Below are 18604 nucleotides of genomic sequence, written 5' to 3'. Positions count from 1 at the left end.
AAGAGCCTTTGATCATCATCTTTTCATAGAGTCACAGACTTAAAATGTGCAGCCTGAAATGAGTGTGTCAGTGGAAAATGTGCAGTGTCTCTATGCGGCTATGTGTTTTGTTTGTGTTTTGTTTTTTTGTTTTTTTTTGTTTTTTTTTTTACAATTTTTATTTTTCTAAGTTGCTCACTTGTTTGAAGAACATTTAGACTCCTCACTGTAGCCTCCTGTGAAATGACATCAGTATCTGTATACTTGTTTTAGCAGGAAGACATGAAGTGGCATAAATGAAACACCTCTTTCAGGAGATGCTGTGCTTCTAATTAAAAATAAAAAAAAAAGGGGGAGGGGGGAGGAAACAAGACTGTGACATGTCRTTGTGGCTGTACCAGGATGCGAGTGTGGTGACTACCTGCATTATGACCAGCTTAAGGAAGGTTATTTCCTTTTCTGGAGGCATTTCATATTCAAAAGAATGCAAGGAGAGATCTGTTGTGTGTATATTCTTACACTTAAATTCCTTTAAACTATGCTAGCATTGTGCACCTTAGTGTCCTGTAGCTTCATCGTTTTCCTGCAGTGAACATTGAACAGTACTGTGGGAGCCAGCAGCTGTGGTGCTGGGCTGCAGCAGCAGCAGCAGAGCTCTCCCCCACCAGCAGCAGCGTTYGCTCCAGAAACAGGGGCTGTCTCAGTTGCGTTTGCTCTCGGTAGGGCTTCTCYCTCCCAGCAGCAGATTTGCTGCTCACCCAACTCTCAGTGCCTGAATCGCGTATTAACACCCTGCACCCTGTATCGTAGGGGTTTTCCTCCGTGACCTAGCACATGAGTCCCAGGTGCAGGAGGCAATGTTGACATAAGCAGCTTGAGCCCCAGTGCTGGCCAAATGTAGGGTGAATCTTTAATGCCTTATGCTTGAGCTGCATTGCGTTTTCATGCATCACAGAAAATGCTTCATTCAATCTTTATTTAGGTTTTCTTATCAGGTGTGAAATGTGCTGATGACAAAATCTACAGTTGAGATTTTTAAGTGATGGAGATAGATGGCTGTAATCTGCTGTTATCTGACAGGATTTTTACCCCTCTGTTTTTGTGTCCTGGCAAAAATGATGGGAATTCAAATGGTAATGAGATGGCATCCAGATGCACAGCACACACGCATATGCACAAAATATTGATTTAAATATGCCCTGACAAGCTGGTCAGGCAGCARTCTCAAGGAAAGGAAACTTCTGAAGTGAAAGAGAAATAATGATGATAATGAAGAGGCAGAACAGTGATTTTAATATATAGCAGCAGTATGAAGTTCTGAGTATGATGACTCAGAATGGGAAAGCTGGCACAAGAGCGGGCTGTGATTTGTTGCATACATTTGTTTCCATTTTTACCCATTAGTAGCAATGTTAGCATTCAGCTGCAGCTGAGAGATGGGGAATGGGAAGAGGGGGAGGGGAACTTGAGTTTTTAAAGCTTTGATAGGTGGTGAATTTATATCAGCTAGCTTTCTAATTTCCTGCTAAAATGCCTGGGCCTCTTTCTCCTTGCCTTATTTTTAAAATAAATAAATAARTGGCACTGTTGCTGTTCAGTTTCTGCATTCCAAACAGCAGCTCAGGAGTGTTTCCATCACCTCAGCAGTTTTATGGAGCTTTCCTGTAAGGCAGCGGGTCTTAGAGGTTGGTGCAGTGCCATTAGCATATGCCTCTGCAAAATATTTCATCCTTTTGTGACTCCCTTTTGATCAATTAAGTTTATGTAGCTCTTTCCAAATAAGTTTGTAGAGGAAATCTGTACAAAGCCTTCTTTTTGTGGTACTGAGTTTATTTTTATTGCTGAAGTACAATAGCTGACATGATGCAGACTTAAATGCATGCTGAAAAGAAAAGGCAAGTATTTTACAGTGATTTCTGAACAAGCCTGTTTTCATAAAGGCTGTGACCCATAAGCAAAGACATTCAAGCATACACTGTTGCCAAATGTCTGTCTTTGGCTGTAAAAACACTATTCTCTAATATCTTAGATAGTCTATTTGTGCTGTTCCAGGTAGAGTTTGACCTTTGTTTTGAACTGAAAACTAGCTCCATGCCATGGAATATGTTAATATGTGCGTTTAAGGGAGGAAGAGGAAAAAGTGCACTTGGCCACTGTCTTCTCTTGAATTTAATACTGGTTTCTAGAAAATTCAGTAATGAAATAAATGTTGAGTAAATACTAAAGAGGGAAAGGGATTTCAGTTTCTGAAGATAATGCAGCCAATGTTAATAAGCAGTATGGGTTTGTAAATAGTAAATTCTGCCACAGTGTGAAAAAATATGAAATTAATGGGAAAATATTAATACTAGATGCAATACTAGATGTTTGAGGCTTTTTTTTAAGCATTTGGCTATTTTAAAATACTGATGATAAAACYTCAAAGTGACCTGGTTAAGAACAGCCCCAGGGATTGACTCAGGGATGGTAAAGGCAATAGTGACTTAACAGTCTCACTAACTGGTAGTAAAGTTAGCAGATGAAAAAAGATGAGGAGATCTAAATAGTAACAAGGGTAGAAAAATGCTTAACTTGTCCTTAAAGGAAACAGAAATATGYGTAGTACAGCACAATATGATTTGGCTTGGCAAATCAGTGCATCTGTGGGGAAATAATCCAAAATACAATGATACAGTGTGAAGGGAAAGGTGGGAAAGCAGCAGTGCAAAGAGGGACTGACAAATGTGGACAAATGATGCTAAAGTTTGCTATGCAAAAATAGCAATAAAATGTGCAAAGGAGTTACTACAGCGAGAAACAGCATGTCACTGGCACACAGAAGTAGCCCTCTCTACTTCTGAGTCTCTCTGTTAGATTGCACCAAGACTATATGATTAAGTTACGGCTGCTTCCCTTTCTGAGACATAAGAGCAAACACAAAGGCTTCAGTAAAAAACAGCAGATGGATTTCAGGCCTGGGTTATGAGAAAAGATAAAAATTCATGTGCATAGCATATTTGTATCTAACTGATAGTAGAAGAGCTCAACAGTCTGGGAAGGATGGAGATAAAATTTAAAGGAAATGCTGAAAGGTTAAAATTGAAGCTGCAAGTTATGGAAATTAAGGGGAAATATATATGATCAATTTTTAASAACATTTCCCATCACTGAGAGTTATTGAACCTTGTGAAACATCTGCAAAATGAATAATTTTGACTGTTTGACAGGGTGAGCCAAAGTACTAGCTTTCAGAGCAGTCTTGTGGTGGCAGAATAGTTGGCTTTGGGTGGTAACACATCTTTCTCAGCTCTGAATGCAGACTGCTTATCTGTGTTCTCCCCTTTATGCAGCTTTTCTTAGCTCTGTGAAGCCAGCATGAGAGCTTTAGAAATTGTCAGGAATTCTTCATGGTGGTTCGTTTTCTTTATTTCAAAAATATATGCAAATTCCAAAACAAAACTACTATTGGTTACTGGAAATAAAATAMAACACCTGAAGTTGGATATGTGTTGATAAAGTATTGCTTAATATGTGACAATGCAAAGAGAAGTAACAGTGAGAGCTTTTTTCATATAAAATGCAAAAAGTGTWAGAAATAATTAAAACAATGGTTTGCTGCTATAAAGTGATAAGTTTACAATACTGGAAGAATTTGTTCCTTGTAGAAAGATGTTCAGTGGTTAGTTTTCTAAGTTATACTTTTAATTTTCTGAGAGGAACGTTTGTTTGGCTGCGTAGCGGATTTTAATTTTCTCTTGTGTTTTTCTGGGATGTATTGTTTTGCCTCTGAATTTAGCTGCTCACAGTTTGTTGCTGATCATTATTGTATAAGATGCCATGTTTGCCCTAGGAGGTGATAGGTTTGTTCTGAGAAAAAAGGAGGGTAAAAACTGACCCATATGTATATAGACTTTTAAATGATAATGTTACCTGGCCAGACCTCAAGCTTTTTTGAAGAGTGTTTTAGATGGAGCTATTAAAAATGTGATGAATARCAGTGGGACACCACTAAAGCACTAATGATCCATGGAGAAATGGTACTAAAACAAGCTTGAGGTTATCATCCTTTTGCTTTTTGACACTTACGTTACAAATACTTCAACCCCTTTTCTAGGAATATTTCCATCATTTGTTTTGTTAACGGTTTCCTGATAGCAAAACATATTAAGTTTTTCCTAGTCAAACATGCAATAGATGTTTCCTTTTCTTGGTGTAAATGATATGCTTTGCACTACTTCATACATATATTTGTGCATTCTGTTGTAGGTCTTCCTACACAAGCCTCACAGAGAAGATCTTTCCCATGCTTCTGCKCAGGTTTCCGACTCTTACACAGGCAATGATTGTATTTAACCTTTTGCCACAGTTGCTGTTCATTTACTTACTCTAATGATCAGCCAAATCGGTTTTAGACTCATCATTTTGCAGGATATGCCYCCTGGCTCTGCAAGTATGGTTTATCTTTGTTGTTCTCAGGTTCCACATTTAGATGCCTTAAGAAATAGTTTATTTGGATGAGCGATGTTCCCGGTGCTCGTACAGATTACATAGTGTGACTTCTCACAAATTATGATGATAAGGGCTTTTGGTAACAAACACTGTCTTTTTTACAGTGTGCAGCATTGGGAGTCACCCAAGCTAGCTCTAGTTTGGCTGCCAGACAGAGTCTGGTCATAGTAACACAGAATCTRTTTAAAACCAGCTCACTTTATTTCTGAGCCTTGTGTTAGGCTGAATTCAGAGTACACTGGGTAGTACCTGCAGTGAAATACAACGTATTTCAGAAATGCAATGTGAGTCTTAACAGAATCTCTGTTCTTACTTTCTCTTGTGAGTGTAAGTGAGAGGTTTAAATAGCTTTTAAGTAGGTATAGTTCAACTGGTGATCCAAGAGGCCTTAGTTACGTTTTTAAATTCACGTGTCACCTAAAAGGAAGGCTTGAGTTTTAATGGCTGTGCAGGAGTGTGAGTGATATGGTGAAAACTGTACAATATGACACTCTTCCTCAAGATGTAACATCAATTTATTTTTGTGGAAATTTGAGAATTGAGCCTGCTTAAATAGTCATGTAGTTTCAAAAGTTGCCAAACAAGACCTGGTGTGGATGTTAGGCTTCAAATTTGAAGCCAACTAAAGCCAAGTTTTTGCTCCTAATTTTACTTCAGAGCACAGAACTAGAGGGAATAAATTGGTCATTGAATCAGGGACTGTCGTGCAATAGAAACTTAGCCCAGAGCAGTCTGTAGGACATCGACTCTGCACATCTCCGTTCCCAGGAGGCCACAGAATGAATTACACAAACATTGTAAAATACCAGCAACCAGAGCCATAATAAGATACTGGAAAGGTTTAGTAGTTCTCCCAGGGTAGCAGAATGTGTTTGCGCTGCAGAGGGATCCGGGGAGGCATAGAAGGATTTTCTTCTGACTTGGCAGAAAAATCTCCTTGACCCTAAGCGTACCGTGTCTTCCTGCTCCCTCTCTGTTTAATCAGACTACGGTAACAGACAACCATGGTTTTTATTCTTCTTTAATGGTGGCTGACTGTTGGTCCTCTGAAGATTGCAAAATTTCCAAAGGAGTGAATTTGTGTATCCCAGAATGAAAAAATCCTAGCAGATAAACAGCAGAAGTCCAGGATGCATTTAGTAGAATAGATATGCTGCAGATAAACAGATCAAAATGCAGTGATGGTGTCTTTTTGCACAAATCAGCAAACTGGAAACTGCAAAGATTTGTATCACAAGCTGACATTATCATCAGTATCTTGTCTCATAGCTCCTCTTATGGAATTGTCAGGCTTTATCTTAACATTGCTCGGGGTCCRTCTGGTTGCTGCCAGTTCGGTATCTTCCCAGCTCCTGGCACATCTGTTGGTATTTGGTTAGTGGCTGTGATAGGGCCAGAGCAGCACTGCACAGCTTYGGGGACTGGAGTATAGTGTGGGTGTGCTGGCAAGGTAACACTCTCATCCCTCAGCTCTGTTGAACAAACACGTTGTAATCAGAAGAGTAAGCACCCAGTGTTTGAACTGGAGTCCTTTTCCCCCTGTTGCTTGTTTTCCCTATCCCATATACTGGATGACATTTTCTGGATTTTTTTCATTATCTTTGGTTTGCAGGCACACAGGTTCATCTTTTCAGATGACGTAGTGTGGCAGCCGATGTGGCTGGGGAAGACACAGTGGCCAATGCCTGGGGGGCTGGCTATTGCCCAGGTGGCCACGAAATACCCAGTGTATGGCCTAATTTCAGTATAGAAACCTGCTTGCTTTTGGAAAAGGAATTAAAATGCTGCTATGTCTTCCTGCAGTTTGTGCACAGGTAGGAATATAACTGCTCTCAATGAATCAACATTTCCCTTTTGATATTGCCAGGGCTTTATGACTTGGTGGCCACAAGGTATTAGTAGCTTATGCCGTTTCTTACTTGCGCTGCATCTCTTTGGTTACAGTCTTTTATGGCCATCCTTTCTTGAGTATATCTTTACTATAAAGGCTTGCCTATTAAAACTTATTCAGTTAATTCTTAAAAGTCTTTTGTAATACATTGAATGACCTTGTGTTATATTCTGGTCTCTTCTCTCCGAATTCACATTCTATTTTCTAATGTGATATTTCAATTTCATGGCTGCTAAATAAGTTGGTAAAAACATGGAAATAAAGCAATATAGCTAGAGGAAGGTGTAATTATTCCACTTTTTTTTTTGAAGTAGTTTCAGTGGCATTAGCATAATCTTTTTATTTTTAAATGGGAGTAAAAACAAGCGTTTTCTGCTAAGTGTAAGAGGTTGTTGCTGCTACCAGTTGGTAATATTGAGGAAATGTTTAACTGTATTTTCTTGAAGACTGTAGCAATAGGAAGGTCTTTGTGACTGATTGAAAAAGCCTCTGCAAAGTACAAAGCCCTATAGAAATTGTAATTACGGGAGTCTTTAACCATGTACTGTAGCACATGGAAACTACTTGTAAGACAGAGCCATCCTTTAGTTTTGAGATTACATTAAATCCCAGAGACTGTAATTATATGCATGTTGCTGGCAGGAACCCAGCAACACTGGGTTGATTGTGTTCATTAAACGAAATTGTTACTTGTTTTTGCTCTCCATAAGATCTGCAAGCGTACTGGAAAGAGCCACATGCTCTGGGATAACTATTCCTCTTATTAATTCTTCTCCTTGTAGGGCACACAGGCTATCTTGGTTGTGGTATATGTCATTATATTTTGAAAAATTATAGGTCCTTTATGAATTACGCATTCGGAAGATGCAAGGACATATTATTAGTAACATTTCTGAAAGAAAGTGTGCTTTTCTTTCATCATAAACCGAGCCAAAGAAATGATATGTTGACACACACACTTACTGGAGATGGAGGTTCACAGACTCTAAGTTTCTTGAAGAGACTTCATTCTGACTTCTCAGCTAGTTGTGGATATACTTGAAATTACCTTTGAGAGACTGGAATATAAAAGTTTCTAATTTTTGTAGTACATGCAGTATCTTCATATTTTATAATTCCCTTAAGTCCTTTATTTTTAAACAAAGATTTGCAGTTAGGAAAACCTTAGGAAAGCTGAACAGTCTGTTTTGCCAGCAATTGAAATGAGATTGGGAATGAAAAGTCTGAGCTGTGCTACATATCTCCAAGTCTTTTGAGGATATCTCCATTAAGAGACATCTCTCAAGCTCTCTATATCAACACAGTTTTACTGAAAAGGACAGATTTAATTTTTGCCAGTAATTCATATGAACTGGTAAGATGTAGCATTTTTGTGAAGCTCTTGTGTAGGACTGCTGTAAAGGATAATGCAGGAATGCTGTTCTCTACATTACGCTAGAGGGTAGTGTGTCCTGGAGAGTCATTTTCATATGGAAAAATATTTTCTTTAATGCTGTATTACACATTTTATAAAACATATTATAAAATCAAACTTTTATTTTTTAAATTAATGAAACCATGGTTCTTTGACTGCATTGTAAAATGCTTTCGCAAAAAGACATCTCAGAATATGGCAGTACTGACTGATTTTGCCACCAGTTGTTTAATAGCTACTGAACCAAAGATTCTTGCATTGCCTGGGGCTAATAAACTAGGAGTTTGCTATCTGGAAAGCCTCAAATTATTTTTTATGAGTTTGTTCATATGCAGTTTAGCTATCATATTTGTATAGTGCTGCAGCAGCAGTGTTTTGGCATTAACTCAGATCTTTAACAGCTTTATTCTTATCGTCTGTTATCAGCTTCAGCATAATATACCCTTGCTTCCCAACTTGCTGCACCTTGTACATGAAATGTCCTCCAAGAATGATCCTCTGAAGCCAGCTCACCTTTTACTTCTTTTTACAATCTGTAATTCCTTCTGCTGCACAGTCTGCATGAAATTGCCAGTAGTATTCTAAAAGTGGTTAATATAGTTAGGCAGTAGCTGCTATCGTTGATTTAATGAAAGCGGAAATTTAAAATACTCTTCAAATTATTTGAAACTAGCAAGTTGCCCGTATTGAAAATCTGTGCACTGGGGAACAAGAAGATAGTTACTGCTTCCTTTTTATTCCCTCTCTCCACAGTGAAGTGGAAACTTTGTAATAAAACAGTATCCATTGCAAAATGCTTGCTTGACTACATCTACTGCTTCATGAGAATACATCTGTTTTCATTGTGATGAAAAATGTTAAGCTTTTGGTTGCTTCAGTGTTAGTTCTTCATTGATACAAGAATATATAATGAAAATTGTTGAAATGTTTCAGTTTTCAAAACAGAAGTATTCATATGGCCATTTATTATTTTCAGAACTAAATCAATTCATGTTTTGCATAAAAATCTGACTTTTTATTTGAATAATGTGGTAGGTGCTTGTGGTATATTTTAATAATGATAGAACAAAATATTCAGTAGTGCAAAATCTTAATAAAGAAATGATAAGACCAGAAAGTATTTTTGATCACCTGAGAATTCTGGGTATTTGAATGTGATTTGGAGGATTAAGATGAAAAAAGTTACTTTTCTTGTGTATAGAATAATGATCCAATTCTGGAAGCACATTCTTGGCTTTTATGCGTTTTATTTTCTTAAGTGTTTATAACTGTGAGTTACTCAGTTTTGTACGTAGGCACCAGCTTTGCATTATGTTGCGTTATGGCAAATCACTGCATTTACATAGACTCTGGCTGAGTTTTGCAGAGGCCCATTGCACTGTAGAGCATTTCCATTTTTTTTAATGAATTTCTCTACATTCAAATATCAAATTGGAGTGAGGAATTACATGTGATTTGTGATTTCAGCATTCTGAATTCAGAATAATTTCTCTGTATTTTCTTATCCACACAGAGCCCTTTGATATCAGTCTATCTTTCTGACACACTAACCTTTTGATATGTTTGTCTTTCTGGTTGCTATGATGAGGCAAGGTTTGAGTATATTATTGTCTTTGAGCTCCATGGATTGGCTTCCTAAAAGCGCAAACTCCTCAGCCTGTATCTCTTTGATCAAATGAAGCACAACATTGGGGTAGTCCGTAGTGTATTCCCTACAGGGTGGTGACAGGCAGCCTTGACACTGAAGAAAAATATGGGCATGTAACATCTGAAAACAATTGTGAGTGGACAGTGAGTTGGATTGAGAACTGGCTGAAAGACAGACCTCAGAGGGTTGTCACCAGTGGCGTGGAGTCTAGTTGGAGGCCTGTGGCTAGTGGCATCCCCCAGGGCACAGTACTGGGTCCCATCCTGTCCAACTTTTTCATCAATGGCCTGGATGAGGGGACAGAGTGCCTCCTCAGCAAGTTTGCAGATGATGCCAAGCCAGGAGGAGTGGCTGACACACCTGAGGGCTGTGCTGCCTTTCAGAGAGACCTGGACAGGCTGGAGAGCTGGGCGGAGAGGAACCTCCTGAGGTTCAACAAGGGCAAATGCAGGGTCCTGCACCTAGGGAGAAATAACCCTAGGCACCAGTACAAGCTGGGGGCTGACCTTGTGGAGAGCAGCTCTGCAGAGAAGGACCTGGGAGTGCTGGTGGGTGACAAGTTGACCATGAGCCAGCAATGTGCCCTTGTGGCCAAGAAAGCCAGTGGTATCCTGGGGCRCCTTAGGAAGAGTGTTGCTAGCAGCTCAAGGGAGGTGATCCTGCCCCTCTACTCAGCCCTGGGGAGGCCTCATCTCAAGTRCTGTGTCCAGTTCTGGGCTCCCCASTACAAGAGAGACCTGGAGCTACTGGAGAGAGTCCAGCATAGGCCTACAAAGATGATCAGAGGACTGGAGCACCTGCCCTATGAGGAACGGCTGTGACAGCTGGGCCTGTTTAGCCTGGGGAAGAGAAGCCTGAGGGGGGATCTTATCAATGTGTATAAGTACCCGAAGGGAGGGTGTCAAGGGGACGGGAACAAACTCTTTTCAGTTGTCCCATGTGACAGGACAAGAGGCAATGGGCAGAAAGTGAAGCACAGGAAGTTCCGCCTGACCGTGAGGGGGAATTTCTTCCCTGTGAGAGTGATGGAGCACTGGCACAGGTTGCCCAGAGAGGTTATGGAGTCTCCTTCTCTGGAGATATTCAAGGCCCGCCTGGATGCAACCCTGTCTACCATGCTGTAGGTGACCCTGCTGAGCAGGGAGGTTGGACTAGATGATCTCCAGAGGTCCCTTCCAACCTTACTGGTTCTGTGATTCAGTGATTCCATGACTGCGGCAGCTCACATGGACAAAACCTGCCTAAAGTAAAAGGGCAGGGAGAAATCTAACTGATTTTGAGATGCTGCTCAGTTTGTGAAGGGAAATATATGATATAGCATGTGAGTGGACTTTGATAATCTCCTGGTTATATATTTCTGCTGAACAGAAATCCTTCTGTTAAACGTCTGTATTTCGCTTGTATTTTCTTGATAGAATATACATCTTTTTTGGTAAATTAAAATTTTTCCAAAACATAAATTTATAATGTGCAAAATACCTTCTACTGAGTATTTGTGAATATAAACTTAGTTGAGAAAATATTTGTATATTATATATATTTTAGATTTTATAAATAACCTTTCAGACTTCTAAAGAAAGGAATAAGTGCAGCAATAAAAGTGATATGAATTCATGCTATTTTCCAAAGGATAAAAAAGAAGTTTTTGCAGAAATGCCGTGAGAAAACAGTAGTAAAATTTGTAGATACGTGAATTAATAAGGAAGCAATGTAGTCAGTAAAGATTTTAAGGTATGTTATATAGACTATAAATAATCTTCCAGAATGTCTGAAGATTTCTATTGTCTCTTGATATTACATAACCTACACCTTTTTCCATTTCTTTTTTCTTTGTCCTCCTCCTTTCTTTTTCCTGAATGACCAATCARGTCCATCTGCAAGACTGAATAACTAATATCTCAGAAAAACCTGGGTGACTTTTGGAGAGTTCAGACAAGAGTGGATATTTAATAATCACAAAATACTTAATTTGATAAAATATTCTGTATAGTTAAGAATATCAAAGATTTACTTAAATTCATTCCAGACTCAGGATTTTGGAAAAGAACAGTTCTGGCAATCCTGGCGATTGCTGTCCTGCAAGAAGGTGGTAAAACTATGAACAATATGAGTAAATAGCTTAAAAATTGTTCCAGTAAGTGGTTTATCTTTGCTGAACTATTAAAAATAGGGGAAAAAAATGCACAGTAGGTACAGTATATCATTCCCTTCAGTGAAGTACTTGAAGTATGAAATTTTTGTCGTATGAAATCTTGCTTGAGAAATTCAGATTTGCACATGACTTCCTTTGACAAGGACTGAAGATAAGGACTGAAGAATTGTCTAAGGAAGCATAAACAACAGTAACGGTATTGGCTTGGTTGGAAGCAGCTATTGCTGTGCTTCAGAGGCTATTTAGCATATGCATCAGTAATCTAGGAGTAGTAGTAAACAATACAGTAAGGTTTTTGGATCAAGGACTATATGTTTTCTCTATTAGTAAAGGCTTATTGGACCAGGTCTGCTGCTGTTTTCCCCGTATGCATTACTGTTTCCATATTGTTATTACAATTTTATATGATTTTTACATAATCAAATCGCAGAATGTACTTGAACACAGACTTGTTTTTTTATCTTGTGTCTAAACTCTGTTTTTTGCCATCTCCTAGCTGCCTAAATGCCTCTACAAAGGTAGCTGAGCTGCAGATGCAACGTAAAGCATGGAGTGAGGCCCCAAAGGCAAGTAGTCAGCAGTTCCTGCTCATGCTGTAGGTATGGCCTCTTGCAGCTCTCTGCACAGCAGAAATCCTGCTGAGCTAGCAGGATAGCTGAACTATTATCTAGCAGTATGTTTTGGCTACTGCTGAGGTTATGGGAGGTGCTTAACCAGGTCCATCTATGCCTGTCAAGCTTTCTGGCATCAAGGGCACGCATCTGGCAGGTGAAAAAAAAAATAATAAAATAAAGAAGCATATGGATGTTGGATACTAGTCCACACAAAAGGATCAGCAAGTTCAGGACAGCTTCTGCATCATACGCTTGCAAGAGCCATGGCGGGATGGGCCTGCGTGCTGATGTTGTAGCCTTGTATTTGTCTCTGAATTAACTTTTCTGGAAGGAAAAAAAGGAGGAGAAAGGAAATTTGATACAGGTTGCTATTACTTGGTATTATTCATGTCAATGCTAAACATGGCAAAAAAGAATGGTAGTAGGTTTTCCTCTTGAAAAATTGTGGTGGCAGTGTTAACTGGCAGTGAGCCAGCTATTCTTTCATGATTTCATCTTTACAATGGGACAAGAGCGTATGACACCGCCCTTCCCACATACCCACGTGATAGCTCAGTATTTTCCATTTTCTTTCTGGACCGCAGCGTTACACTGGTTTAAACCTCTGTGTCCTTGCCCTGGTGCCACCTCTCCATGCGTGCCCTGTCTGTCCCTTGTCAGGAGTCTGTAGTTACAGGGCTGGAGGGATCAGCCCTCCGCTTCAGGCGGATCTGGTTTTCCACTAACTGGATTTTACAGCTGTTTGGAACCACAGACTCTGCGAGAGGGGATAACAAGGATGGAAAACAGATGAGTGGATTGTCCCTATGTGGTTTTAATGACAATGAAATGAAATCAATTTTCACTGGGCCTGTCTAGGCAATTGCAATTATGCTGATGGCACATTTCACCTCTGCCTTTGAAATACAGCTATTGCTATAATCACTAAGACAAAAATAAGAAAAACAATTACTAAAATAGCGAGTTGGACTATGTTAAGAACGGCGATGCTCATTCAGTGTGGACAGGGCAGGGAGAGCAAAGTTATTGCAAGTATTGGAGTAGTCCTTATCTTCTAACCTGAAGTTGCTGAAGGTAAAAAGTGTGCACCTTAACACTGGATGATAATATTTAATATAGTCATGGATAAAAGGTGTCAGAAAATAAACTGACCAATTTTGAAGTAGGGGCAAGTGAATGAAACGTAGAATATAGGAAGACAGCATTAAATATGTCACCCAAAGAGAGCAGAAGTCTTAACGAATTATTACATATGTAACAATGTAAAGGAGATTATCTGACACAGCACCTGGTTTTTGTGCAAAAATTTGACCTAACAGACTTCATTTAGCTCATTTGTGTTTGTTGGCTCTTTTTTTTAGCATCAGTGTGGAGTTTTGTCCATTAATAATTGTTGACTTTGTTAAGACGGGATGGAGCTCTTGTTAGGCAGTGCGTTCCACTTCATTATTTTCTGAATGAATTGTTAAAGGCAGGTTAATCTGGTGCATGAATAGAGATAAGAGAACCTAAGACTCCTGGCAAGCTTAAGAAATCTTACAAAATATTACAAATGGTGCAATGTTTGCATGGGTTAATTAAGAAGTACATTTTAAGATGCACAAAAATTGGGTCTCTAGTGTGGGGAGAAAACCTAATTCACTTGTGTGTTTTCTATGCAGCATTATTTTATTTATTTTGGTGTGATCAAATGTTTCATGGTCCTGCCCACACACAACCATCTATCACTTTCCTTCTACTCTCCCTCCCCCTGTGGTCTTTGCTTCAACTGCTGTAATTGTCAAAAAGCTTTTCTGATGATAAAATCAGTCTTTTCTCACTGTAAGATTAAATCTTAAATATACTTCGATTAGAATATTTTTCATTTTAAATGGGCTCCCTCTTGCCCAGAACTAAGCTTCCTAGTGCCTTGTCCTATTTATTCAGAGGGAACCGTAAGGCAAGTGAAAGATGTGAGAAAAAAGAGAGGAAAAAATCGCTCTGTTTGCTGCACCCTTTGCCTGGCACAGAAGCCGCAGCCCTGTGCTCGGCGGGGGAGTGGGGGAGGCCGTGGGATGGCTCCCCGTAACGCCGGTGCCTGTTCTGCGCCGTAGGGCGCTCTGCAGCTGTCAAAGACGTGCTGCTTTCTGAGCCGCTGGGTCGCGTAACGCAGCGGGTGCTGGTGGTAGTAGTGGTGAATGACACAGCTTTGCCGGGTGACACGGAGCTGATCTCTGCATCAGCCAAGAGGAATTAAGCTTTGTCACTTCCCCCTGGGGCTACCTTTCTCCTGGTATGCGCGCGAGGAATCCGTCCGCTTCTGCTGCATTCGCCGGAGCGGAGCCCAGAGCACGCTTTCGCAGCCCGGCGGCGAGCAAGCATGATAGCTGTCTCTTTTAAATGCCGCTGCCAGATTCTGCGGAGACTTGCGAAAGGTAATGCGCTTTCCTTGTTATTCATTCAGTGGCTCTGTGGCAGCGTTGCATAAAGACAGCTGATGTTTTTACTTTTAACGACGACTGTCCTCYCAGTTTACTGTGAGAGCTCCGAATGAGGAAAGGTGTAGGGGCTCTTGCAGTCAAAATCCTTAAGTGTCCCATGCTGCATTCATGTTAGAAAATCAGATAGGTTTGTGTTTTCTTTTTTCTTTCCTCRCTAAGAGGAGGATTGTTTTACGTCAGGAGCTAAAGTTATTATGGGGTACAATTGTTCCGTATTTGTGCTGACCGCTCAGAGGAGTCTTGCACTAGCAGGTTAGTGCATGCTTTATGTTCCTAGGAGCAAGTGACAGGGATGTTCAAGACCTGTATTAAGGATGAGTTTCTGTTGTTTTGTGTGTAGTATCTGTAGTCTTTCATAAGCTATTTCTATGTATGCTTTAGATGCCAGAGCCAAAAAATGTATGTGATGAAGTGCAGATAGCAGCATRTGTTTCTTCAGGGCTACATTAAGTATGTCACGCTTATGAAGTTAATTTGCCTGTTAGAGAAGTATGTATTTTATGTTACTGTAAATCTTYGTAGTCTCCAGTTTTATCACTCACAACTTGAAAATGCCACTTGAATCTTAGTGTGAGTCCTACCCTGATTATTAAAGCACCTGTGTAAAAACCTGTCTGGTAAGACACCATCCACCTTCAGAAATGAACATAATTTAKTTTTTTTWAAAAAATACTTTAGCTTTAGAAATATCTGTTATTATTTTTCTGATTTTTTCCTTCTCTCTTTAAAAAGGTTTTTTAGTTTGTTTTGAGGTTTGGACTTACGGTTTTATGGGGRAAACTTCCAACGTAGTAGCAGTGTGTGTCTGCAAATGAGAAGCTGCTATATTTTAGTGTTGGTGCTGTGAAACAGTTAATGGCCATTACTGTGGAGCTGTAAACACATCCCTATGTAAATGAAACTATTTATATCAGCTTAGCTTGAAAAATTGGAAATCTTTGATTATTCAGCRTTATAACTCAAAATCAATTAGTATTTTATTTTGCACATGCAAGGAAGAGTGAGATGCTAAAACAATGAGCTCGAGGATATAAAAAGAGAAAAATATCATAATCAAACTTATATAATGCATATTCCTATTCTTTAGATTGCCGTATGGGGCCACCTTGTTCAAAATATATCTGAAATTAAATATTTATGAATCCTCCTTTCCTCTGCAGATTTGCTTCTCTTTCAAATCTGTGCTGGGTAATGCCTGTTTTTCTCACATGTGTTAAATATGTCTATTTTGGTAGCTTTATTATACATTTATTGGTTTGAAAGTCAATGTTTTCTCTTTTGCTGCTTTGAGTGGAGTAACCTCATCTGCTGGTGTCTAAGAGATTTGGGCAYAACAATTTTGTGTCTCACTGATGAGAGTTGTTGTTCCACTTAGTACAGTTTCCTCTGGAATAATCAATATTCTTATATATCATAGCCATCTTAATTTTTCCACACTTCCATCATTCAACAGAACTCCTTTTTTTTTTCTTTGAAATAATCTCAACTTCCTTTGAGACTCCTCACTCCTATCATTCACTCTCAGTAGGAATGGACATGAAACCATAGATTTTTTTATATTAGTGTGCCTTAAGCTTGTTTTACTATCAGCAGTGCACAAAAAAAAAAAAATGGAGATATGCTTATACATTCTTCTGTAAGCCTTCTGCGTGCTGGATCTGAGTCGCTGTCCTAGTTCATGTGCTCCTGAATTTTCACCATTTTGGGTAAAACCTTTGTTCTCTCTGCTGACTCCTGTATTCTTTGGCCCTGGTTTCTTGGCCCCCAATCGTCTCTTGCTATACATGATGGCAGCTTCCTTTCTGTTCTAGATTTCATGTACTGTCGGGGTTGGTATTTTCATTTGCTTCCTTTCTCTGAGAGTGATTTTCCTTTTTTAGTCCTTTTCCTCAAAACCCTGTCTCTGCTAGTGTCTTTTCTATCCTAGTGCAGTACCTTTGTGTGGTCCCCCAAGATCAGCTCTTTACTGTCTTTCAGGTCTTTCCGTGGTGAAAAGAAACGTTACACACTTGATTAATGTCTTATATTTTTAATAACCGCTATACATGTAGTTAACTGAACATCAAAAAGTGGAACTCTGTTTTCATTAATTTGTGTATGTCGTTCTTCATGCCTATCTTGACAAACTAAGCTTGTAACTTCATTTCTTGTTCTTTCAGATAAGGATATAAACTGAAACATCTCATCTGGGCATCTGGAGACTCTCTAAAAGCAAGTTTTCCCAACAGGCAGATGTTCAGGCAATATTATGCTTTAGAATGATTACATTCCTCTTCTTYGTGTGCTTCAGCTTAACCTTTTAAAGCAAAAGGCAGAACTATGTTTTTTTGGAATATTCATATGGTTAAATTCTTATCTGAAAATCTCTGAAAGTAGAATCTTGAAGTGTTCTCAGTGAATTTCAAGGTAAAAATACCACATAGTTGTGTGCACCACAGCGTTCACTCTAAAACCTACTCTCTGACCCACTGCTTTCTTCCTTTCCATAGGCATTAAAGTCAGAACCCGATACACTAAAACACGTGATCTTGCACCTCTGTTGTCCTAAACGTCAGTATCAACTGCGGACATAAACACTTCTGTGCACAATATGTTCAAACTTCTGCCAATTCTAGGACACATCCACAATGCCTCAGTCTTAGTTTAATATACGAGGTTCTCATCTCCAGCCTTACCTCACTCTAGCTCCTTTTCCTGTCAGGCCCCTCCTTGAAGGCTGAGGGCTCCTTGATTCAGCAAGTGCGTGTTGCCACTGCCTGCCTTTGCACTTCTCAAGCGTGCTGACAGCATCCCCACCTCCCGAAATACAGCTCTTGATTTCCTCTATTTGATGCAACCTCTCCAGTTCAAAGTCACTTGGTCATCATACATATTAAAATCTGCCTGASTTTTTCCGTACCATTTTCCACTGAATTAGTTTCACAGCTTCTCTTCCTGGTCCTTCTTCAGCTCTGCGGTTGGCCAGTGCATTCCTTTCATGCCGTGTTGGCTCTTTTGATACAACAGCCACTGTGTCCACTAAGGTTGCTGTAGATGAAAATCTTTTTCTGTATTTTCATTGTGTCACTTCTCCCTTCTTCTGGCAAAATATACGGCAAGGAAGAAGTGCACAATGATTATTCATGCAGGAAATTTGAAATACTACAGGATTGGTTCCCTTAATGTRTATTACTCCTTTTAGTACCTCAATTGTGAGTGTCTTTATTTTGGAGGTCAGTACGCTTTCAACAATGAAGAGCATTACTGAGCRGATGTGAAGCTCCGTATTTATATCAATTAGTAAGCAAATGTGGAAGAAAATAATTATTTTATTTGATGATGCAACTTTCAAGAAGTATGCGGTGTAAAACTGTTGTCCCATACATGCTGAGGTGTGATACGRTTTTAAATGTAGTCTGTTTATCTGGTTAAGAATCAAAAATGCGTTTCTGTTTTCTGCACCAGTGTGTTTTTTCTATGATACTTTTCAGTTACAAGTTTTTTTAGTAACAGCTAAAATGGTTATGGTGAGTAGGAGTTTGTACTGTAGTTTTCATTCATGCATAAATCTCTGATGCTTTTATAGTTGAGCTGAAATACCTCAGGTTTAGTCCCTGTTTAGTTGTGATTATCTATATGTATTTGGGGTGGTATATATGTATAGGTTGTTTTAGCAACGTTGAAGTAAAAGTAGCTAAGCAGTTCTGAAGTGAWAAGGTATCTTCTTTACCATATCAGCTTCTAGGGTTTGCACTGAGAAGAGACRTTTTTCATTGTTATTTATTCTTTTAATTTTTTATCTCTTTCCCATCCCAAAAGAGCAAGCTAAGCCAAATAACTGTTGTTAGGAATATGAAATACTARCCATTTCTGTAGATCTTGCTTTGAGAAGACTGGGCTCACAGAATGCTGACTTGTATTTGGACCAGTTAAATATGAGGAAATGCCATATTTGAAAC

The 18604-nt window shown here is 39.3% G+C and overlaps 1 protein-coding gene across 3 annotated transcripts in view; it reads left to right on the top strand.

The window, feature by feature from the left end:
• Nucleotides 1-14384: 14384 nt before the first annotated feature.
• GRIP1 (glutamate receptor interacting protein 1) overlaps nucleotides 14385-18604 on the top strand; it is a 160439-nt gene continuing 156219 nt past the window's right edge. For all 3 annotated transcript variants that reach the window (XM_085323818.1, XM_085323817.1, XM_085323816.1), the window contains exon 1: nucleotides 14385-14600. In XM_085323818.1, coding sequence (XP_085179944.1) covers nucleotides 14546-14600 — 55 coding nt within the window. In that variant the 5' untranslated portion in view covers nucleotides 14385-14545. The remainder of the gene's footprint in view (nucleotides 14601-18604) is intronic.

Source organism: Rhea americana, unplaced genomic scaffold (genome assembly GCF_003343005.1).
Source record: "Rhea americana isolate MKP2758 unplaced genomic scaffold, rheAme1 scaffold_88, whole genome shotgun sequence".
NCBI classification, from domain to species: Eukaryota; Metazoa; Chordata; class Aves; order Rheiformes; family Rheidae; genus Rhea; species Rhea americana.
This window is presented reverse-complemented; position numbering and strand designations above follow the sequence as displayed.